The 25411-nt window shown below is 35.9% G+C and overlaps 2 protein-coding genes across 4 annotated transcripts in view; one reads left to right on the top strand and one right to left on the bottom strand.

The window, feature by feature from the left end:
• The window catches only part of fndc3ba (fibronectin type III domain containing 3Ba), a 152053-nt gene extending 132740 nt beyond the window's left edge, over positions 1-19313 (top strand). For all 3 annotated transcript variants that reach the window (XM_055202173.2, XM_055202170.2, XM_055202171.2), the window contains 4 exons: positions 1742-1957; positions 9369-9535; positions 9634-9761; positions 15739-19313. In XM_055202173.2, coding sequence (XP_055058148.2) covers positions 1742-1957; positions 9369-9535; positions 9634-9761; positions 15739-16050 — 823 coding nt within the window. In that variant the 3' untranslated portion in view covers positions 16051-19313. The remainder of the gene's footprint in view (positions 1-1741; positions 1958-9368; positions 9536-9633; positions 9762-15738) is intronic.
• Positions 19314-21413: 2100 nt separating this feature from the next.
• ghsra (growth hormone secretagogue receptor a) lies at positions 21414-24832 on the bottom strand. The gene is made up of 2 exons (XM_055202169.2): positions 23485-24832; positions 21414-23022 (listed from the first exon to the last, which is right to left on the bottom strand). Exons 1-2 carry the CDS (start codon positions 24260-24262, stop codon positions 22718-22720), a joined length of 1083 nt encoding a protein of 360 aa, XP_055058144.2. The 5' UTR covers positions 24263-24832; the 3' UTR covers positions 21414-22717.
• Between the last annotated feature and the right edge of the window lie 579 nt (positions 24833-25411).

Raw genomic sequence — 25411 nt, 5'->3', positions numbered from 1 at the left:
TGAAGCAGCTCGTATGACCATCTTCTCTTAGACTGATGATGTCTTTTGTCATTAGGGGGGTACAAATAAATGAAATCTCATGAAAGGTTAAAGTATGTTTTGTTTTCAGTTAAATGTCAAGCGAAGAGTCTTGTGTGCTGGATGAGCTGCTGTTAATCCAACCCCCTGTTTTCGAAAGCCCAGATATTAAATTTGTTTCCATTTGATTGAATAATATGGCAGGGCATATTCATGAAAAATGAGGTGCTGGGCAAAGCTTTGCAAGCCCTACAGCCCTCAAATATTGAATAAACTCCCCAAGGTGAAAGTTAAGGATGTGAGTGAGCATCTCTGCATCTCATGGCCATGACATAGACGATTATTTCTCACGTTGGCGGTGATGAAATGCCTCAATTCACACCGAGGTAACATCAGGTGAAGCTCTTTATGAGATGCGACCAAGATAGCATCTCACCTAAAAGAAATGTTGTTGTTTTGGGGTTTATATATCTATCACTCGAGACTGGGTTTGGTTTGTTTTAAAAACCCAATGTTTGTCCAGGAAATGCAACGTAATACCTGTGGTTGACAGTAAATCCAGGGCACATCTGTTGATCTGTTCATAAACAAATGCGAGTCTCACCCACACTATATGCATACATGCATATTCAGAAGAAGATGATCATATGAATCATTTGCACATGTAGAATAAACAGCAGTGACAGGAGTGCAAAGTGGCAGAATAGGTTGTGTTACAATACATACATGAAGCACTGCGGTGTCACATATGTGCTCATGTAAAGCTCAGTGGTACAGGATTGCATCATTAAAGCAACAGGTCTAAAAGCGTCTGCCAAAATGCATACATGTGTATATATAAGCATGCTTTTACACTACCTCTCCAAATACTGATTTGGTAAATTTTTGTAATATTCAAATTGTATGTATTCTTCAGAGAATGACAGAAATGATGTCTTATGTCTTTAAAAGGTTCTGATGAATGGGTTGTTAGGAATTGCTAACTTGATAATAAGAAATTGATTTTCCTCTCATATAGGGTTGTCACAATGATTAAATAATCGCCTCATCGCGATTGTTTGACCTCATCGCGATGATTTCAGATCACCGCAATGATTGCACATCTCTCTAAAAAACACAAGGGGGAGCTGCAGCGCCTGTATAAATAAGACATAATCAGATTACTTTAAAATATGTGTTATGTGTATTAATATTTACTGGTAGGTAAACATTGCAAAATATTTAATTAAAATAATCACAACAATGTGTGAAAATTATTTCATAAACAAACAAAAAAGTATTAGAATTAAATGTCAAGGCAATAAAACAGATAATTATTCATCTTAATCGCCAAAATTTATTAGACAATTAACCGTCAGCCAAATTTCATAACAATGACAGCCCTACTCTCATACACATAAAACGTATTTAGAGAAACACAGAAACTGTTTTTAGTTCACTACTTTAGTAATGGCAACCAAAGACGTTGCTCTGCATAAGGCACACATGCTCCACAATTTCATGCATCAGTTATGATGGCCAGACTGAAATATATTTTCATACTGAGCACTTTACTCATATATGTATGCCAATTCTCACTCATAGAATTGACAGACCTTTGTTACTATACAGGATCCTACTCAATAGTTTGTTCTCGTCAATAAATAAAAAAACATCCCTCTAAAACAAGTATGAAGTCATAGTCAGAAGTGTGTAGTAACGCCGGACTGTGTCTGTCTGTCAGTCTTCAGATTCAGGCAGTCAATGAGATTGGTGCTGGTCCCCTGAGCCCTCCCCTGCTGGCCCGCACCAGACAGCTGCCCCCCGTCCCTCCCCGGCTGGAGTGCACCGCCGCTGGACCCCAGAGCCTCAAACTCAAATGGGGAGACAGCAGCAATGCCAAGAGCCTGCTTGGAGATGAGATGATCTACAACCTGCAGATGGAGGACAAGAACAGAAGGTGAGTTTGGCTCTGTCGTGCTGTATGAACATCTGCAGATGCGCAGATAGGAGGAAAATTGAATTACCTTTGAGAACAGACTGTGGGCACTCGTTTTATTTGGTCAAGGTGAGCTGAGGCTCATTTTAGTGTTATTGAGATAAAAACATGATTAAATACCAAAATAAATTGTGTGTAGGTTTTTTTTTGCTAAACAACTAAACGAAAGCTTTGTTTTCTTTAAAGAATATGTATTTTTTAAAGTTTTAATCAGCGTTTTGGCCTTTTTTTAATCCAATATACAGTATGCAGCACACAGGCCACTGCTGTTTAACCTACACAAGTCTCAGTTTGACTCGTGTCCTAAATGTAATTGTAACTGTTGATTGTTTTCTTTGGCAAACTGGCATGTTGGCAGTTGTTTGTGAGCGGCAGTGAGCCTGACAGATGGGCATCTAATAAAACATAATGCATTTCCAACCAGCAATTTCAAAAATGCTTTTATTGTTAGTTTGGTTAATTTTCTAATTAATCTCTTTGGCCAGATGTCACTTACCACAAATGGACAGCAGAGAAAAGCATTTTCTGTATTAAAAAAATTAACATAGACCTATTGTAGTTTATACATCATACAAATTTCCAATGGACTATCTGTTGTTTCTCTTATATAACAGAGGTGAACAGTAGTTTATTTTTTACTTAAGTACACTTTCCAAGTATCTGTACTTTATCACAGGTGTTTTTCTTTGGAAAACTTTTACTTCACTACATTCCAAAGCATGATATCATACTTTTTACTCGAATGCATTTCATTATTACAAGATCTAATACTTTTATTTACGGAAGTAAAATTACGAGATTTTAATGTAATTATATTAAATGAAATTTGATATGTAATTTGTTCAAGTAAAAGCTTAGGGATGTTGTAAAGTAAATGTTTTCCAAAGAAAAGCACTTAAGTACTTTTTTTACTTAAATATCACTTTTCTGTACTTTAAGTAAAATACTTCACTTCTTTCCATGTCGGGTAGACAGCAATGAGATTAAATAGAGTCAAAAGATATTTTTTCTAATCAGGTTTTGAAGAGATCTCAACTACACATTTTACAAACCATGCTATGCTGCACATTATACATACATTCAGCCATTTACTGTAGCAGACACTTTTATCCTAGCGACTTACAAAAATGAAGAAAGTCAAATTTACGTTAATTTGGACGTAACAGCTTTTGTATGCCAACAGTTGTATCATTTGTATCTAAACAGCTCATAAGTATTAACCAAATAAATAATAATTAAATAAAACCTCATAATAAATATATGTATCGTAATATGAGTGTACTGTATGTATATTTAAAATGTATCATATAGTATGCATGTTAAATGTTCTGCCTTTCAGTTGTTCATTGTGTCTCATTCTGTGAAGGTCACAGAATTGAATTTCCCAGACGCAGTTTTAAACAGAGCACTATTATTTGGTAACATAATCTTTCATTGTCCAAAAACCCTGATCAGATCAAACAATAAACAATTTAAATAAACCAATTACTGCTATTGCAGGGCTGTGCAGAGAGCTTTTGAAGGGGCAGGTGCTCAAAGTATAAAATGGGGATATGGAAAATTCCTTGCTGACACACATAGACTATCAATATAGATGCAAAAAAAAGATAAAAAAGGCTATGTTAAGTCTTATATTTTCCTTGCAAATGGATTAAGACATAAAAATCTATATAGACAGCAGTGGCGGCTGGTGATGCAGTGTCATGCTCATGTTTTCAAAATATTGTTGTGTAATGTGAACCTACACTCACCTAAAGGATTATTAGGAACACCATACTAATACTGTGTTTGGCCCCCTTTCGCCTTCAGAACTGCCTTAATTCTACCTGGCATTGATTCAACAAGGTGCTGAAAGCATTCTTTAGAAATGTTGGCCCATATTGATAGGATAGCATCTTGCAGTTGATGGAGATTTGCAGTGATGGTACTAACGGCGTTATAAATAAACGGCGTTACTAACGGCGTTATTTTTTTCAGTAACGAGTAATCAAATAAATTACCGTTTCTCCCGTTATAACGCCGTTACCGTTATTGACAATAAATGCTGCGCGTTACTATAATTAATCTCACTAAAGCGATTTTCACCAGAGTAGGTTCTCTCATGCAGACAGGCAATGTTTGTCTCTAGTGTGTGTGTGTGTGTGTGTTGGGGGCTGAGAGACACATAACTGATGCTGATTGGTGGGTGTGTGTTAGAGGGGGTGGGACAACCACATAAGCGGTGATCATTGGCTTAATTTCCATCGCTAGCCAACCAGAGTCAGGCAGAGATCATACGCAAACACATGCACAGTCGAGAAGTTCAGTGCACTGTTGCCAACTTGGTGACTTTGTTACTAGGTTTAGCAACTTTCTAACTTAAGCGACTTTATTTACTAAAAGCGACTAGGACAAATCGAGCGATCTTTTCTGGCGTGGTTGGAGACTGACGCGACGCGAGAGCATGTATCGCTCTCTCTTCTCAACGAGCAGCGGTTGATGCTGCTAGCCACTCACAGGCAGCCCGGACCTCACGCTGCAGTCCGCGAGTCCCACACCCGCAATGACAGAGCGATGACAAGTACAACAAACTCAAAGGTAGCAGTCGCAAACACAACGTATAATAAGCACTACTATTCCATCGTTGAGGTGAAACGCAAGAACGTTTATGTAATGTGCAACTTATGCAGAGTAAGAAAGAGCCTCTTCACGTCTGTAATTCTGATCTAATAAAGCACCCCACATCGTCACATGCTGCCACCTCTTGCGAAAATTAACCAGGGGTTTTTGTGGTAAAAGTGCAGTAACCATGGTTTTTTGTCGTATTGATTGCTATCAGTAAAACCATGGTTTTACTACAGTAACCATAGTGAATTAAAGACAATGGGTGAAAGAGCCTTTTCAGTGGCAGGTTGTGGAATGCACTACCAGTAACTCTTAGGACGGCCCCAACATTAATAAGTTTTAAAAAACATCATCTTTTTATGATGGTGTAGGTGTCTGGTTGTGACAATTGTTGTATTTAATTTAATTTAATTTATTGTTGTATTCTTATTTTTGTATGTATTTTCATTTTTTATACATTTATTTTATATTTGATGTAGCCTTTGGGTATAAGAAAAGCGCAATATAAATAAAATGCATTATTATTATTATTAATAATTATGGTTTGTTGTCAAAACCATGGTTATTTTGTGGTAACCATGGTTTTACTGCAGTAACCATGTTTTTTGGTTTTAACTGTAGCAAAACCATGGTTAATTTTCGTAAGGGACAAAATTAGTGGTTTCTTTTTAGTGTCTAATTCATTCAACAAATGTTATATTGGGGGCATCCAAGTTATTTGAAATATTTGAAAATTTTTTAAGTAACGCAATAGTTACTTTGCCTGGTAATTAGTTACTTTTATAATGATTTAACGCAGTTACTAACTCAGTTACTATTTTTGAGAAGTAACTAGTAACTATAACTAATTACTTTTTTAAAGTAACGTTGCCAACACTGGAGATTTGTGGGATGCACATCCAGGGCATGAAGCTCCCGTTCCACCACATCCCAAAGATGCTCTATTGGGTTGAGATCTGGTGACTGTGGGGTGCATTTTAGTACAGTGAACTCATTGTCATGTTCAAGAAACCAATTTGAAATGATTCGAGCTTTGTTACATGATGCATTATCCTGCTGGAAGTAGCCATCAGAGGATGGTTACATGGTGGTCATAAAGGGATGGACGTGGTCAGAAACAATGCTCAGGTAGGCCATGGCATTTAAACGATGCCCAATTAGCACTAAGGGGCCTATAGTGTGCCAAGAAAACATCCCCCACACCATAACACCATTGCATTAATGAAAAATTGAACAGGTGTTCCTAATAATCCTTTAGGGGAGTGTATGTGCATCATGTATCTTGTCAAAATAAGATCACCACAATGATGCATACGCGTCAAAACAGTTTATGATAAAACAGAATACACGCAAGACGCGTCTGCAGCATTCACTTATTTTGACAAAACATGTGATGCACATATGATCACTCGACGCGCCGAACACATATTTTGAAATTACAAACCACACACATGACTGTGCAGTAGCAAGAGCGGTGGAAGGTCAGTTGTTCATAATGTGACTCATTTTATTTATGGCTAAATTATTAAAGGTGCAGTGTGTAATTTTTAGAAGGATCTCTTGACAGAAATGCAAAATCATATACAAAACTATTTTATCAGGGGTGTATAAAGACCTTTCATAATGAACTGTTAGGTGTTTATTGCCTTAGAATAAGAAGTTTTATCTACATACACAGAGAGTCCCCTTACATGGAAGTCGCCATTTTGTGCAGCCATGTTTCTACAGAAGCCCTTAACAGACAAACTTTTTTACTAAGTTGTCTCCAATAATGACATGTTTGTCCGGTGGTGGCTACCGTAGCTTCTCTATACCTTTCAAAAGCAAGGGGTAAGCAGTGGACTGAGCCGTTGGTTGCAATTCACAACCTCACCACTAGATGCCGCTAAAATTTACACACTACACCTTTAATTAATTTTACTAATACTAATAATTGGGCAGGCCTTCACAAAAAGGCATTTAATTACAAAAAAATCATTGACAAAAGGGCACTTTGGCCTTCCAGGGGCAAAGGGCCAGGTGCTCAAGCACCCTTCAAATCCCCCGGCATGTGCCCAAGCCCTACTGTTGGTTTTGTTTATTTTTTTGGCTGTGCTAATGACTACCAATTTAGCTGCTTAATCCAAATGTAATGCTGAAAGAGCAATTAGAAAAGTTTAAACTCAATTCACCTTGTTTTTGAACTTTCTGCTATTATATGTAGAATCCTATTTCTGGTTGGATTGCCATAGTAACTAGCAATGTTCTATCCATCAAGTGAAAAATAGCAGGTAGTTTATCAGACCTCTTCTCTCTGGACCCCTCAGTTTGTCCTTTTTTCCTTTTAAAAAATCGATTCGTCTTGACTATGTTTTATAAGCTGGAGCTGCACGTGACTCATATAGTCACACAAAAAAACACAATTTTTTTACAGAACAAGCAAGCCTTTGATAAAGATGCTTTGGTGACAAGAGAAGAAAATGAAGAAGGGTTTGAATTCTCTTCTCCTCCTTCCATTCCCCAGCTCGGTGTGAATTTTAAGTATGGACTTGGGGTCACTAGTTTGTTATCTTCATCTCATTAGGCAGACATCATGTTGGCAAGAAGGTCTTAAGATTGGCAAAGCCCTGGAAACAGTCATTAAAAAGCAGCTGTTGCTTTGCTGTGTAGTTGACCTCAGGTGTTTGAATAATACATTGATGTTGTTTGGCTATAGTAGGGCGTCACACGGTACGCTCGCCTGTTACCTAGAGATGACTGCCAAAAGCAGAAAATATTTGAGACTCCCTTATCTGAATCTTATTTGTTGTGATTGAGACCGTGAAAGGAGTGATTTGATTTTATAAGTCTGGGGCTGGTTTAACATGTCCTTTGTTTGACATAAAAACAAGAGCTTTAACCCTTAAATGCATAAATGTTTCAACAATCATTATTATTAGTAAAAAACTCTTCTAATGTTAACAGAGCATAATATAATATGCAATAATATACCACATTAAACTGATGCACTTAAAATTCAGGCAGTAAATAGTCAAAGCAGTAAAATTCATAATTTCAGTCACCCTAGCGAAAGAAAAATCCTTCAAATAATATTTTAATAAGGTATTTTATTTTGTTTATGTATTAATATTATTATATTATTAATTTTACTATTGCAGTTGTGTGACTGAATAGTAATACTAATTATATGATTATAACACTACAATAAGGTTAATTAGTTAACATTAGTTAACTTGAACTAATAATGAACTGCACTTATACAGCATTTATTAATCTTTGTTAATGTTAATTTCAACAATTACTAATACTTTATTAAAATCTTGTTAACGATAGTTAATGCACTGTGAACTAACGTGAACAAGCAATTAAAAGCTTTATTTCTGTATATATCTTAGAAATAAAGCTTTTAATTGCTTGTTAATTGCTTGTTCACGTTAGTTCAGAGTGCATTAACTATCGTTTACTAATACTTTATTAATATCTTGTTAACGATAGTTAATGCACTATGAACTAACGTGAACAAGCAATTAAAAGCTTTATTTCTATATAGTTATTAGAAATAAAGTGTTTAATTGCTTGTTAATTGCTTGTTAACGTTAGTTCAGAGTGCATTTACTATCGTTTACTAATACTTTATTAAAATCTTGTTAACGATAGTTAATGCACTGTGAACTAACGTGATCAAGCAATTAAAAGCTTTATCTCTCTCTCTCTCTCTCTCTCTCTCTCTCTCTCTCTCTCGCTCTCTCTCTCTCTCTCTCTCCCTCTCTCTCTCTCTCTATATATATATATATATATATATATATATATATATATATATATTAGAAATAAAGCTTTTAATTGCTTGTTAATTGCTTGTTCACGTTAGTTCAGAGTGCATTAACTGTCGTTTACTAATACTTTATTACAATGTTGTTAACGATAGTTAATGCACTCTGAACTAACGTGAACAAGCAATTAAAAGCTTTATTTCTATATATATCTTAGAAATAAAGCTTTTAATTGCTTGTTAATTGCTTGTTCACGTTAGTTCACAGTGCATTAACTATCGTTTACTAATACTTTATTAAAATCTTGTTAACGATAGTTAATGCACTGTGAACTAACGTGAACAAGCAATTAAAAGCTTTATTTCTAATATATATATATATATATATATATATATATATATATATATATATATATATATATATATATATATATATATATATTTAGGTTAACTAACATTAACAAAGATTAATAAATACTGTAACAAATGCATTGCATATATATATATATATCTTTTTTTTTAGGTTAACTAACATTAACACAGATTAATAAATACTGTAACAAATGTACTGCTCATGGTTTGTTCATGTTAGTTATTACATTAACTACTGTAAACTAATGAACCTTATTGTAAAGTTTTACCAATATATTTACATATATGTTAGGCTATATATGCTAGACAGTTACACTTGTTGTACATACAATACATTTTAGTTTTTAAAGGGGACATTTCACAAGACTTTTTTTAACATGTCAAATAAATCTTTAGTGTCCCTAGAGAACATATGTGAAGTTTTAGCTCAAAATATCATATAGATAATTTATTATAACATGTTAAAATTGCCACTTGGTATAGGTGTGAGCAAAAAGGCGTTTATGGGTGTGTCCTTTAAAATGCAAATGAGCACTTAAACATGAAAAAAGTCAGATTTCGGCAACCATTAGGTGTTCTTTTGTCATTCTGTTTCCTTAAGTGTTGCAAAATATAACATTGAACCTAATCAAATGATGTATGTTTTAGGTTTGTCACAATCTACAGAGGCCCAAGCCACACATATAAGGTACAGAGGCTAAGCGAGTCAAGCAGCTACTCTCTCAGGATTCAAGCTGTAAGCGAGGCAGGGGAGGGCCAGTTTTCTGAAATACACACTTTCCATACAACCAAGTCTGTTCCTCCAGCTCTCAAGGGTAAATTTATCTTTTTTCAAAGACAACAAAAATACCTGTACATGTATGGGATTGGTATAGTAAATGTTTATATCTTATATTATATGTTTTTCGTTTAGCCCCTAAAGTGGTACAGTTGGAAGGGAACGTGTGTGAGGTCAGCTGGGAAAGCATTCCACCAATGAGAGGAGATCCCATCATTTACATCCTGCAGGTGCTGGTGGGCAGGGAATCTGACTACAAACAGGTGACTTTTCATCCTTTATATCAGAGTTATCTTTGGATTAAAATATCAATCAACTTGATCAACTGTAATACTTATTTACATTCAATCTTATACTTATTTATTTGTGATCCAGTCTGTGAAAACCCAGCTAGATTTTTTTAATTATTTACGGTTTTCTATATAAAGTTATCCTATATAATGTAAAGTACATTCTGTAAAAAAATTACCTTGATATCTTTATTATTGACTGAGTCAGACAGTGACATTGTCTGTGAAAATCAGATCTAATAATGAGCATTAACTTATTCATTTTACATTGATTTGAATATTTGACATGACCTTACTCAGTCAATATTAAAGATATCAAGGTTATATGTTTTTTCTTTAAATTATGTAAGATTGTTTTATGTATAAAAAAGTAAATCTCCCAAAAGATGACTTTAGCTGGGTTTTCACAGGCCAGGAAATATAGAAAACAAAGCATCTACTGTATATTTTACAAACTGCATCAAAACGCACAATAGCAGGTAAACACCAAGCACATAAAATGAATCTTACAGTATTAATCAAAAAAAAGTTTCATTTCCTTTGCCCTCAACTGTCCTTGGTTTTTACATTCACAGTTTGCTGAAATGATTTTGGGTTTCGTTTTCGGGTTATTTTTATTCTTCGAGTTTATCAGTGATAATGAAATTCAACCATAAAAAGACTGCAAATGTCTTTACTGTTAAATGCCACATTCAGATTTGATTTATAAATACATTATACTTTCAAAAGGTCTTTTTCCTTCATTTATTAAAATAAAGCTCTGCCCGAGGTCTGTTTTGTGCAGTAAACACAACACATCTGCCACACAAAGGTTCTTATCATTCACATAAAACAGAGTATATAAGTTATTTGTGTATAATTTAACATTTTACAGACACTTATTTCACATTTCTAAACAAACTGTCACTGTCTGCAATATTGCTGTCATCACCATCATTCAAAGTATTGTGGATAGCAACTGAGTTTTAATAATAAAACTAATATAATAATAATAATTATTATATATTTATATATACATATATGTTAGGCTATATGCTAGACAGTTACACTTGTCGTACATATTTTAGTTTTTAAAGGGGACATTTCACAAAACTTTAAGATGTAAAATAAAGTTTTGGTGTCCCCAGAGCACATATGTGAAGTTTAACTCAAAATATTATATAGATAATTTATTATAGCATGTTAAAATTGACACTTTGTAGGTGTGAGCAAAAATGTGCCATTTATGGGTGTGTCCTGTTAAATGGAAATTAGTTGATCTCTGCACTAAATGGCAGTGCCGTGGTTGGATAGTGCAGATTAAGGGGTGGGATTATCCCCTTCTGACATCGCAGGGGGAGCCAAATTTTCATAACCTATTTTTTTCACATTGCTGTCATCACCATGATTCAAAGCATTGTGGATAACAACTGAGGTTTTCCAATTAAAGATTTTATTTCCTTAAAATGATGAAAATAAATAATTTAATTAGGAAGGTATGTTTTTTTATCTATATGTTTGACGTTATTTAACCATTTGCTACCTAGTTGTGTTGGGCTTATTTAACATTTTCACTTTTAGTTTCCCTTATAGCAGAATTTGCGTAGGTCAATCACAAGTTTTTCATTTCATTTGCCACCCACAGGCATATTTCACATTCCAAAAAATGTCTTTTTCTCACTCTTTTCATTGTTATTAAAAGAAAGGGTGAGATACATAAAGGTTTTGAAATGGGACAATAGGTCTGTCTCCTCTGCCTGAGTGTATTAGTATTCGGCAGCTGGTGTTGATAATGAAACCGCTGATGGCTTGATAGAGGCTAACAACCATCTCGTCTGTCATACTCCATTCTATTGAAGGAAATAATAGCCTGCGTTTCAAACACATTGTCTGTCCTCTGAGGGCTTGGCACTTTTAACAGTTTTGAAAAGCGCAGGAATCTCAAGATTCACTGATGGTTTCTGTGATTTGCAACAGCATACGGAGAAAGTCCATTTAATGCACAGGCACAAGTAGAGTAATATAACTTCTCAAATCATGTGATTTTACACAAGTTTAAAGTTCAGTTTATGTTAACGGACACATTAGCAGATCAGCTAGTGAAACATAAATCCAACCGGCAATGTGAAAACTCTCAGGTCTCCCCAGGGTGTTGAACATGGCAATGTTTGTCATCAAGATAGTAAATTTCCTTCCAACACTTGATGCATACCAGCATTGTGTCGCTTTATAAAAGACATGATTCCTGTTACTCTGCTGGTCCTTGTTTTGTTAAATGCTGCGAAGGATGATGTTTGCATGTAAAGATAAGTAGGATTTGTGCATGGGGAGTGTGGGTGTTTCGTGTCAATGTGTAATGGAAACAGATGCTGTCCTCTGTTTGCATTGCCTCTAAAATGCCCGTGTTTAATGTGTGGGAACAAGGTAGCTATGGATAAGCAGTCTGTTAGTGCCACCCAACCCTTTCTGACTCCATGAAGTCTTTTTATTTTATTCTAATGCATGCAAATATATTGATTTAGCGAGAATCTGACATTTACAGGGTTAACAATTCCCATGTGCATTTTCTCATTATCCTAGTAAAGTAATTATCGCCCACGTACATTCATTTTACAGCTAATGGAATTCACTTACATTATACACAGAATTATAAAATAGTTGTAAACATCCAGATTTGCTCAAATTTATCATCATATCATTTTCAAGCCATGATGTGTTTTTCTAAATGGACACTATTATAGCCCATTGAGTTATTTAACCAACAACACACAAGCAAGTGTTTTTCCTGTCATGAAAATCATTTGGTTACAATAACTGTTTTTTTGCAAACAGTACACGACTAGTGATGTAGTACTCGAGTCCGGTCTCGACCGATTTCTGCTTTCTCGGACTCGTCTCGGACTTGTTTCTTCAAAGACTCGGTCTTGACTCGGTCTCGGACCACAGTGGGATGAGAAGGACTCGTAATTTCAGTCATCGAGACCAACACTTTTTTTGTGTTAATATAAAAAACCACACAACACATAACAATAATAATAAAATGCAATGTTGACGGGCATTATTTGAAAATGACATCTCATAGTGCAATGCAAAGATACTGCCATCAGAGCCGAAAAAGAGATAAATCTCTAGGAAAAATAGGCAGAAGATGATGCATGTGGTAGGATTTTTTTTATGATAGTAAAAACATAGTCCATATTAAGACGTTAAGACTGCTCCTCTAAACAATTCTCTATCTAGCTTAGTCTGTAGGCCTAACTCTTGATTATTAACTGGGGTGATATTAAATCATGAATATGAAAAATCACGTTTTTATGGTCTTGGTCTCGACTCAGACTTGCTTCCTCAAAGACTGGGTCTTGACTCGGGCTCAAATGTATTAAAAAAAAAAACAGACTCAGTCTTGACCCTTCAAAGACTCTGTCTTGACTCAGACTCGGCTACTAAATACTAACTAAATACTAACAATCTTAAAATAGTAAGCTAACTGTTGTGTGACACATTTAGTTTGTTTTGTTGTCGTGTTTGATTGTGTCTGGTGAAAAGTTATCGGCTTGTTTTGGTAACCATTCATTTATACATACTTTTGCACTCATACTAGATCTGAAATAGCTGGGGGAATTTTTGTCTCTATCACACTTATATGCAAATGGGAAAATAAAATGGTGGCTGTCAAAAAGCATTGCCAGAGACAGCTTGGATTACGTTAATTTTTAAATGCACATTTCTGCTAAGAGGGACGTTTTATACATGCATTTGTTAAGTTCGTGCCACTTCGTACAGTTTTGTATCTTTAGTAGTCATATGCATGGATGTGCGCTATAAGATAGAACTTTTCATCTATTTCCTAAATTAAATGTTCAGGATAAGTGGTCTAGCACTGGATAAACGCTCAAAGCTTTAAGAGATAATAATAATAATCATCAAAAGAGAACTTAGCGAGGTCAAAGTTCTGCAAACTAAGTGCTCTTCCACCATACATTATAGTTCTCATTTTATATCCGCGTAAAAATCTCCACATTTTATTTTGTGCCATACTTACTCGTGTAACTACTCATGTAACAGTCTTTAAATAGGGAAAACATGGAAGTGTTTGGTGGCTTCTAAATTCATCCCTGTTTGGATCCTAAGGAATGAATGGGGCTAGGCTAAATGCTAACACATTTACGATGCGCTGTACAAAGTTTAACTACACGCATTGAAAAAAGATAGGTATTTATTAATTTGTCTAAGTTGAGGTAAGAACATAGTAAAATATTGAAAAACTGTGTTGTTTTACTTTAAGTAATACTGGCGCGTTTCAGTTTAAACAAATTAAAAAGTCATGTTGTGGCATTTTATCCATGTGACTGGAATAAACAGTGAATGTTTTGGCTTCTTATTGGTGATTCTTACAAAGTAAACAAATGAAGTGTCCATCATCATAGTAAGGCTTTGGAATGAAATTTAGCAGCTGTTGTTTGGCAGACAGGCCATAAGTACCTGGTACATAAGGAAAACTGTTATGTCAGTCAAACACATGTCCTGTTTTGCATTTTAATTGGATTTCCTTGAATTTTCAGTAGGGAACTTGTTTTTAACTGAACTCTTTGCATGTAGTTTAAATAGAAAAGCTATACTGTGGCAAAAATAATCTTCTGTTTCTTTTTCTTCTAGCACTTTTTTGTTGCACATAATGACATTATCAGTACTTCAGGATATGAGAGCTCCCGCTCCATAAAGAATATTTTATACTGACCGCTATCTATGATATTGACATAACACAACAAGAGATGTGATCAAAAGCTTTCCTATATGTATGCACATGCTCCTTTGTAAACCTCATCCTCGTGTTACTATTTGTGAATGCGTAATGTGATTTATCCTCATTGTTATTCATGAAAGGCTCTCATGTTATTGTTTATATCCATGCACTCCGTCCTATTTCACACCCCAGCACGTAGAGCCTCTGCGGCACGTTTGGGAACGTCTGCGTTTGAGAATTGCAGCTCTCAACAAACTATTTTTTATTTGTTTTTTAGTTATTAGTTTCTAGAAAATCGAACTCAACCCCAAAGATAAGGTTATAAATTACTTAATTTGTCTTGATTCAGTCAGATTTACTGAATTTAAAATTCTTTTTTTCTTAATTGGACAAATTGTGTTAATAAAAAAAAAATTACGCAACGCTCTGGAATGCTTGATTTTGATTGGTCAGTGGGGACATTGCAAGGTTTGTTGTTCCCAAATAACAACAGACTAAACTAATAACACTGCTTCATCCGTGTTCCGTGAGTCATCTTTACAGGTGCAGTTTAATATATACGAATATATTAAAAATATAAATATGCATAATTAATAACATATATGAGATTTTATTTACAAACCATATTTTAATTAAACCATATGTTTGTTTTGTTGGAACACAATTGGCTGGTTTGCATTTATTACAAATAAGCTAATAAAAGATATATATTTTTCTGTACTCATGTGGCAAATAGTTATGTAATAAGTGAGATAATGTACTTCTTTAAAGATTTTTTCTCTGTAAATTGGCTCAGCTGAAACACTTGCATGTGCCCTTGTAGAAGAAAGCATCCTGTTTTAAAGCAACACTATGTAGTTTCCATGTAAAAATGACTTACAGCTCCCCCATGTGGTTGAAAAGTGCAACAGTGCCTGGTATGGCGGGGCTGTGTTTCCTGCCCTCCACCGCCACTTTCAGAGTGTGCTTGTAGCAGCTAGGAGGCTGCTCAGGTTGCAGCAACAGTACAATTTGTCCAGTTTAAAGTTGTTCTATCACTGAAATAATTTTTAAAGGTAAGGTGAGAAATTATTTAAAGGTAAAAAAACTACATAGTGTTGCTTTAATAGCTGGCTGATATACATCATTCTTAAAACTTAAAACAATTCTTAAAATGCAATATATGTGATCAATTTTATATTGTGCTCAATCATATCAATCATAACTCTCTCTTGTTTCTTGTTTCAGTTATATAAGGGAGAGGACACAACCTTCCAGATCTCTGGCCTGCACAGTAACACAGACTATCGGTTTCGCGTGTACGTGTGTCGTCGTTGTCAGGACAGCACTCAGGAGCTGTGCGGACCCCTGAGCCCATCATCGTTCTTCGCGCCCCGCCGCACGGAGCTGGTCCTGCCCGGAGACCTCAACTCCACGGAAACGACGACTCCCACCGGCATGTTCAGCACAGACGAACGCTTCGCAGCGGTCCTAGTCGGCGCTTTCGCCGCCCTTTCCTTCCTCATCGCCTTTTTGGTGGAATACTTCTTCATGAAGTGAGCTAAATATATATGGATACAGAAACAGCAGCCAGCCAAGAAAAAGAAACATTTACGTTACACAAACACACACACACACTTAAATATACACGCGTGGCAACGTACTGTAGGCTGATTATGTATACAGGCACGCTTTCTGTCTATTTCTTATCTCTACAATGCCTTTTCCTGCGCTGCCTGTGTTTTACTCGAACTTTACAGCGTGAGGATTTTGCTCTGTGAAAGCCTTGGTGAAGCAAAATCGCATTATCGAGCCTTACGAAAAGTCACGTGATAGCCTGTTTTTGCATGCTTGATTTTTTTGTATCCCTTTAAGTGTACGTATATGTTCGGAGGAAAATGTATTGTATTTTCTCCTCGTTCATGGCCTATTATAGTTGTACGCTTCACGCAGTTTGTGTTACGGCCATATACAAGGAATCATAGCTTTACCACGAAATGCGTAACACATTCCACAATCCCAGTACTATTCGAGGCAGTTTTCATGCGATGTTCACGTTTTATAAATTATGCACATCACCACATAAACACTAAATATTTGTTACCGTAGTAAAGGCTGGTGTGCAGCCCCCTGCATTAAGCTGCCAAAGCAAGTTGCAATCCAAGTGTGGTTTAAGTATTGCTGCTATTGTGTTTATTTTTCCTTAGAACGGAATCAGTTATCTAATATATGGATACAAATATAAATCTATAAGATTCTATAGAGGTATTGTAATATAAATAATGCGTTTGAAGTAGAGATCTCTTTCAGAGCGTGTCAATTCACAACCTATGGTGCTCATAAATCTGTGGTCAGTAGTGTCTGTGGACACTCTTTGCTGCCACGCGCCCTCGCGGTGAAGAGAACGGGTCGCTGACCCCGACCGGCCATCTAGTCTTTGTGCGCATGCTTGAGCATGTCACACACAGGGCTACTTTCTTGTCTACCTGCCCCCCAAATGACTTGGTTAGGCTAATGTGCTTTGTGTGCTGTCTGTAGATCAAGGGACCAGCTGACGGCTAGAGTCACAATAGCCAGCGTGTAGCTGTGAAACCGGTTGTTTTTCAGTTTTGTTTATACTCTGTGAATTGCGTTCGTAACCATTTCGCCTCAACTTTCCTATTTGCTTTTTATCGACCGCCCTACATGTCTCATTGAATGTTGCATCGTTTTTAATCTACGAAAAGCCAGTTGTATGTTTTTAAGGTGCTTGATCAACATGATTTACGAAGCAGCGGTGCTTCCACACGCTGCACCTTATAATGAGGACTGATGTTCATGCCAAAACAGCCTGATGTGCTCGCATCTTTAGCCAAGTAAAGGTACAAACCAGCAGTTCCCAAAGAATTTCTCCTAAAATTCCACTCGCAGACCAGTTGTCTAGAAGAAGAAAAGGGGAGGGGTGTAAGGCAGGGCGTGGCTTGCCGGAGCCTCTTTTCCCGACTGACAGCCTGTATTGTACCTCAGGGACATGGACTTATCAGAGGTGAAGACGTACAGTGAATACTATGTTTCTGAGAGGGTGCTGCAAACACTACATTATACCGAATGATAATGATATTGCTGTCATCACTATGGTAGCATTATTCCGTTGTCTGCAGTTTTTTTTATGCATTTATTTGATCTGTTTCTCGCCTAAGCTGTGCCTTGCTCCAGTTGTCCGTAAGCAAAATCGTTTACTAGTTCAAGAATACCTTTGCCAAAGTTAATGGGAAAGTAAGGTATCATTCTTTTAGGGTTATTTATACTATCTATTGCATACAGTACTTTAAATGGCAATTAAAGTGCAATCATTTATTTATTTTTCAAGAAATTAAGAGATGTAGTTATGTACTAATTTTTTCTATTGTAGCATGTTTTTTTTTCAGTTAAATTTTTTATGTATTGTAGATTAACCGTTAAGGCCAGCATTCCTTTCATTCATACAGTAAGTCTGATTGTTTTCTTTCATTTATTTGTACCATGCTGAAATATTTACATGTAACCAAACGCCTGTTCATCAAAGTGCCGAAACTCCGGCTTCTCTTAGAAACTGTAGCAAATGTTTAACCTTTTTTTTATTTGTATGTAATGGGGCATACGTTACGTAGCTAAATTTGGCATCGCTAAAAAGTGTTATAACGCTTATGTTATCTTACTGTTTGCCAAAGCAGAGGTATTTTTCTGTTATTTAAAGGGTTACTTGAGAAATTCGAACATGATTTTCTTGAAAAGGAGAAACTTAAGTTTAAGTTAAACTTAATCTGTGACTACACTTTTTATTGGTGGTGAAAATGGTGCCATTTATTTGAATAATCCTTTTTGAGGTGAAATTTGACATGCTATTCACACTGAAAGGAAGCAAAACAATCAACTGTTCTGAGGCAAATCACATTTCGCATTTCTTTTTATTTTATCGTGTCATAGCGCAATAGTGAATTTATTCCAGTATTTTTGCTAAGGAATTATATATAGAGATATATATATAGAGATATATAGTATGACAACTAACAGAAATGAAGCACTTTTTAAAGCAAAACATTAATCTTTATTAGATTTATCTCATAAAGGGGTATTTCCTAGTCAATGTTTCTATTGTTTTGAAATCAAGATTATCATGCATTAAGAAAAGTCTTTTTTAAAGAAACTGGCCCACACAGACTTGAACATATATGGTAGAAAGTCAAAAAGTTCATTTTTGACCTTCTTTATTAGGTTTAGTTTTCTTTTTGTTTTGTTTTTTATTTTATTTCCCATTACCATGTATGGTCCTGTACCAGTATCAGTAAACTCTGGTAATAGTACACATTTTGTGTTTTTGTTTTCTTGTTGGTCCTTGTAAAAAAGAAAAGAAAAAGTATACATTTTTGTGGCCCATTTTGTATTTTTATAAACTGCATTTTTATTTTGTTAATTTTTCTGTTTCGTTTGTGCTTTTTTAATTTTCAAAAATAAATTGCTTGAAGATATATGAAATCTTAGAAACGTCCCAGAAAAATGTAAAGAACCACGAAGGGTATTCAACTATTTTCCAAAAAAAATAAATATTTTTTTAACTCACAGTTAAAGAAATAGAAAAGGAAAAAATATACAAACATTCCAGGCTTGTCATTATCACATTTTTTTAAGTCATGATTTTTTTTGTAAATGTTAGACTATTTCATATATATAAGAAACTGCCATATAATGTATAGATTTTTGCAAATACTGTACTACCCTATGTATGTAAGACTTAACTGTATCTGTAGCGTGTATGTAATATATTTATATACCCAATAAATGTTTTAATTTTTTCTGACAATTTATTTAGCATTGCTGATATGAATCTTTTCAGTCAAAGCAATGGAGCTTATGATTGAAGTTAATTTGCTTCTTGCTATTACGTGTTATGAATACTTAAGCAGTTTTTACAAATACAGTACTAAGCATCAAAATATACAGATCATGTTCTTCACAGTACAAACCCTATATGTATAGATACATCAGGTAGGGATTTAACAAACCTTCACTATGAACGGTTGTTCAATAATACCGTAGCTTTTTCTTGTGACTGCTCGGATTGTCCTCGGTATTATCTATTTTTTTCTCCATTTCCTTCATAGATATATAGGACTGTTGCTTGAACCATCTGCTGTATGAAGCTACGTATAATTTTACACAAGAACGTCTTGATGCTGTTATCTTAATGTTATGGCCCTTAAACTTCCTTTAATGATATACAGTAGCTACACTTTACTGTAGTATTATGGCTGTTATTTGGTGTTGCGTTTCCATAGTTACACTGTAAAAAAATCTGTAGAAATTACACTATTACTGGCAGCTGTAGTAACTTATTGTAGATTTTACATTTATGTTATTTACCGGCAACAGTTTGTTCAAAGTTAAATGAACATGAAACATTTTCCGTCTAATCCAGCTGCATAATTACAGCTAATTGTTTACAGTGTATAGTTTTAGCCCTATCATCTGTGCTGCAGACAAATGGTGCAGAAAAGGTAAAATACTTTTTTTTATCGAGTGACAATGTTTGTTGTGTTAAACAAGTCATTTAACAGTAAATGTATTACCCTGCATTTGTTATTGCAAGAACAACGTAATGTTCTTTAATCCAAAGTGACATAGTGTATTTTTACAATAAGGTATCACTGCCAAAAAAATCCGTAGAAATTGCAGCTGAGTTGCCGGTAAATTACCGTAGATTTAAATTTATGTTATTTACTGGCAACATTTTGTTCAAAGTTAAATGAACATTAAACATTTACAAGTCTTTGTCTTTACAGAGTGAAATTAAAAAAACAGCATCAAGCAAAACATTCTCGGAACCAAAATTTGAAGGAAAAAACAGAAAAAGGTTGATGATGATTTCTGGTTCCCAGAATGCTTTGCATGAGGCTGTTATTGTATAGTTTTATTTTGTAACACCAAAAGCGTTTATGGCAGTTGCAGGCGCCTTTTTTGAATAATATTCTATGGGCAGGGCGCGTTTGCGCGCTGTTTATGCGCGCCGAGCGCCTTGCGGTTTTTTTGCCGCCTGCCGCGCACGCGTTTTTTAAGGAGCGCTGAGAGCGGAGAAGCGCCTGACGTCATTCGCGTCTTCCATTGTCCAATCGAATGAGGGGAGAGGCGGGCCTTACGTTGTGGTGAGGGAAGTTTACAGTTGCTTTGAAGAACCGGACTCCACTCGCTCACTCTCTCCTGCGTGTTTGTGCACCTCTCATCCTCAAACAAGGTCAGAGCAAGCGCCCTCTTTTTCTGCTAAGTTTCTGCTAATATGACAGTTAACAACAAAAGAGCGCTCACGCTTTAATATTTGTTTGACAAGACAGCTGACTCGGTGGTTGCTTAGCGCGATGAAACTCGGTGGTTGCTTTTAAAAAAGGCACGCCTTGCGTTTGCAAGCGTTTAAAGCGCTTTTGGTGTGACTGGCCCCTAAGACTTGTTAATATTAAAAATTTATTTAACTTTGAACAAACTCTTGTCAGTAAATAAAATAAATTTAAATCTACAGTAAATTACCGGCAACCCAGCTACAATAACATTGTAATTTCGACAGAATTTTTTTGTTAAAATTAGTAAATGCATTAGCTCGTGTTATTTTTAGCATTTACTAATATATTGTTCAAATGAAAAGCTGTAACTGTTAACATTTAAATTGATATAACTATACTGATCATTGTTAGTTCATGTAAGCTAAGGCATGTACTAATGTTAACAAAAACAACCTTATCGTAAAGCGTTACCATTTTATCACTATATGGTTTCCTGGACAGAGCTTAAGTCTAGTCCCAGACTAAAATGCATGTTTGATCTGCCTTAATTTTAAAACATCTTACATTGACATACCTCAACATATATGGGTTTCATTGTTTTGTCTCAAGTTTTGTCTCAAAATGCACACCAGTATTGATTTTTTGTTAGGTTTGTAAAAACTAGTTAAATGTTCTAAAATAAGTCTTGGATTAATCTAAACCCTGCCTGGAAAATCACCCCTATGTGTTCACCTTGTGAATTAAACCCACAAACTGAGCTACACTGTTCATCTTGAGCATTAAATCCTGACCGGCTACTGCAGCGGTTAAAGTATTATTCTGCTTGAGAACTGTTGAGTGTGGTTTCTTTAAAACTGACTGAAAGTTCAACCTTTAGACTCATCCGACACAGGGTTAGGATTTTTATTAATGGTGATTATAGACTGGAGTGGCACGTAAGCACGGTGGAAAATCTCATTTTGCAGAGTCACTTTTTTCCCATGAGGAGAGCTGGCTGATTTATGATATCATTCTTTTCTGTGATTTGCTTTTGCCTGAGTTCTCTGAAATTGCTTTAACATCGATAAAACACCATTTAGACACTGGAAATAAAAATGCAGGATTTCTAATGATGCAGTTCGATTGATTTAGGATTGAGGAAGATTTATCTTCAATGTCTCAAATGTGTGCCATCAATTCAGTTTTAAAAGCCATTTATATAGCTGATGATTAAAGTATATATTTGTAATAGTTCCTTACTGAATTGAAACAGTGCTGTTTAGTATATACACAGACAGAAAATACAAACAGAATTCTAGTGTAACATGGGTATATTTACATATTTTACAATATACACATATTTATTTATATACATAATTTTTTAATACAGAAAACATGCTGTTTCCACAACAGATACACCAATTTATGACAATACAAATAGAGTCACAACAGTTGTTGTAATGGTGCAAAATTAAAGGTGTCTTTCTCAATGAATGTAATGTGAGTAAATTACACATTTTAAAACACATGAAATGTTAAAAATAAATAAAAATATTTTTCTGGCGTCTTTAAAGCACTTTGTAATGAGCCAAGGCAATAGTCTCATTTTTTCCAAAAGCATTTGGGTATAGTTGTGTAATAATATTGCTTCTGATGTTAAGCAGGACATAATGCATACACAACAGTGAGCATGTTATTATTCAGGCACAGAATGAAAGCAAATGAATGCATTACCTCTGCATCCCTCTAGTTGGGTGCAGTAAGATGATGCTGTAATATCTACAGTGCTCAGTTTTGTCTTCCAGATTTCATTGATATTTAAGGCAACTGAAGTTATCCATCTCCTATTTACAAGCAAATGTTTGTAAAACATATAATGAATCTTTCTAAAATACTCCCTGATCTTTTGAGGCGATGTGTTTGACGTCTGAAATGGTCGTTAAGGATCACAGTCTGTCAAGTCACAAACTCACAGTGGACTCTGTCCAGCACGGGGAACTCTCTCCTTTGACCATCGACGCGCTTCTTCTCGGGTTACTGTGCAGTCCGAAAAGTTTACAAGCTGCCATTCTGTACTTCTTGGACATGATGTTGTATAGTATAGGATTGATCGCTGCGCTTAGGTAAAAGAGTACAAAGGAGATGAGATTGCAGTACTGGCTAATGACAGATAAGATAGGAGAGCCCATCTCTGTAGATTTGGAGATCAGGTAGCGTCCAACGTGAAAGGGAAGCCAGCAGAGCACGAAGGCAAACACCACCACAACTACAAAGAGAGTAATGATATTATTTTAACAGAATGAAATGGCGTTTCCGTCCCATGTCCTACAACAGTTAAGCCTTAATATAAACAAATAAGAAACATCTTAATAGAAAGTTTGGGTAAACAACAAATTATTAGTCAAAAAGATTTGTATGGCAGTTACCATGTTTTTTGTTTCATTTAGTAAAACCATGGAAACTACAAAAACATAGTTTTGCTATATTGTAAAATTTTTGTATTTGTGGTAAAACTGTGCCAAATGGTTTCTTAAATACTAAAATAAAACTACGGTTTATTATTCATAAGAGAAAGATGTCGTTTTGTAATGTAATGTGTTAATATTGACTCTGTAAAATTTAAGTGACAAAGCATTTTATAGGAAACGCTATTGCTCTGTGCCAAGTGCAAGTCTGCGTGCGCTCGTGCGTAAAAGGTTGCCTGATTGTGTAAAAGTCGGAAACTTACCCAGCATTTTGACTGTTTGTCTGTTGTTTTTATCTCGACTAGAAACGCTTTCTCCAATCGTGTCTCTTTTTCTCTTCCAGAGCTTTCGGCCGATGAGACTATACAAAACCGTTAAACAGAACACAGGCAAAAAGAAAAAGATGCTGGAAACCCAAACCATAATAGTTAGGAGCCCAGACCTAATGGCATATTCCGTCGCTTTGCATTCGTTTGTGTCCCACGAGTTTGTCCCATTTTCATGCTCAACGCCGACGAGCACAAATACAGGTGCTGCACTAAAGAAGGATACAATCCAGAGGACCAAAATGACTCCTCGCACGCGACCCTTGGTCACGACCACTTTAGCCTTCAGAGGAAAACAAATAGCAAAGTATCTCTCCACACTGAGAGCGGTAATGTTCAGGATGGTGGAGTATGTGCAGCACTCGCTGACAAACTGAAAGAGTTTACAAAGTACATTGCCGAAATTCCAAGGTCGGTACCTCCATATTCTGTACAAGTCCAGGGGCATGCAGAGGAAAATGAGTAAATCCGAAAAGGCCATGCTGGAGAGGTACAAGTTGGTGGTGGTTCGCATGTCCTTGTATTTTGTCACCACCAAAATGGTCATCAGATTTCCTGTTACACCTACAAAGAAGAAGAAAACGCAGCTGACGGTGACCCCGATTAAGATTGGAATAGGAAAAATGTTGACTGGTGCCTCGAGTCCCCAGTATGTCGCGTTTTCATCCCAACTGCAGTTGAAAGAACAGTTGGTCCGGTTAAGCCAGGTATGCATGCTGAGTGATCATGGACCATCTGATTCTCCACTGAGAGAGAGCTTGGGGACGACGGTCTCCCCATCGACTCCCCATTTAGTGCTGCGCTCAGGGGGTGCCCAACATTTATAACAACCTATATGCAAGCTAAATTCTCAATACGGATCTGTATTTATAAATTCCATGTCTTAATTGCAAGATACTTTCTTGCGAGATATTCCACAACAAAAAAATTATCCAATTCACAATCCAATTATTATTGCCTCGTTATCTTTCCAGCCTGGACAGAAAATCGTTAGTCTTGAAGCAATTTAAAGCATTTTGGTGTAGTAAGATAAGAGACAAGTGTTCAAAGTGAGAGACGAAGAAATGAAATCCCTTCGCAAAGGATGAAGCGCGTCACTTGTGCGTACTGGGGATTCAACCACTACAGATGTCTTTGCAATTCATCACGTCATTCAGTGAGTTGGTGCAAAACAGAAGTAGAGCGCTTTGTAATTGGTCCAAAAAATGTATATACTATTGAACAGTCTGATACCTAGAGGAATGAGAATGCGTTGAATCTGTTGAATACTGCCATCGTGTGGTGATTAAAGGGCACCTGTTTCATTGATAAAAACAAAGTTATTTTGCGTATTTGGTATAATACAATGTGTTCGCGTGGTTTATGGTAAAAAACACATTATTTTTTCACATACCTTACATTTTTGTAGCTCTACATATCCTGCTTTCCTCAAACGCATTGATTTTGTACAAAGCTCATTGATCTGAAAAGCGCCGTGTGGCCATCTAATCTTGTGATTGGGCTGAATACCTCTGACGTCAGCCGGAAATGTGACGCTCCTTACCATGTTTGAAAGATTCGCTCACAATGCAATGCTGAGAGGAGTTAAAGGAAAACACCACAGTTTTTCAATATTTTACTATTATCTCAACTGAGACGAATTAAAGCAACACTAAAGAGTTTTTGCTCTTTGCTCCCCCTACAGGTTAGAAGCGGAATTGTCCATTACCACTGTCGTAAATAATTTAGCCTACTGCAGCAAACCTGGCTCTGATTGGATTGTAGGTCTGCCGTAAAGCAAGTTTTTGTAGTTTTCACTCGAACTACAGGACCGCGACCCGACGGTTGGAAACTTCTTTAGTGCGGTTTTGGCCGATAGGCTGCA

The sequence above is a fragment of the Misgurnus anguillicaudatus genome, chromosome 2, assembly GCF_027580225.2.
Source record: "Misgurnus anguillicaudatus chromosome 2, ASM2758022v2, whole genome shotgun sequence".
In the NCBI taxonomy this organism is placed as follows: domain Eukaryota; kingdom Metazoa; phylum Chordata; class Actinopteri; order Cypriniformes; family Cobitidae; genus Misgurnus; species Misgurnus anguillicaudatus.
This window is presented reverse-complemented; position numbering and strand designations above follow the sequence as displayed.

Bases quoted from the DNA above. Each gene is read 5' to 3' on its own strand.
- ghsra (XM_055202169.2), bottom strand. From the start codon at position 24,262: ATGCATACCTGGCTTAACCGGACCAACTGTTCTTTCAACTGCAGTTGG. The intron at 23,023-23,484 runs GTAAGTTTCCGA...CTCTCTTTGTAG, and splicing joins ACAAACAGTCAAAATGCTGG to TTGTGGTGGTGTTTGCCTTC.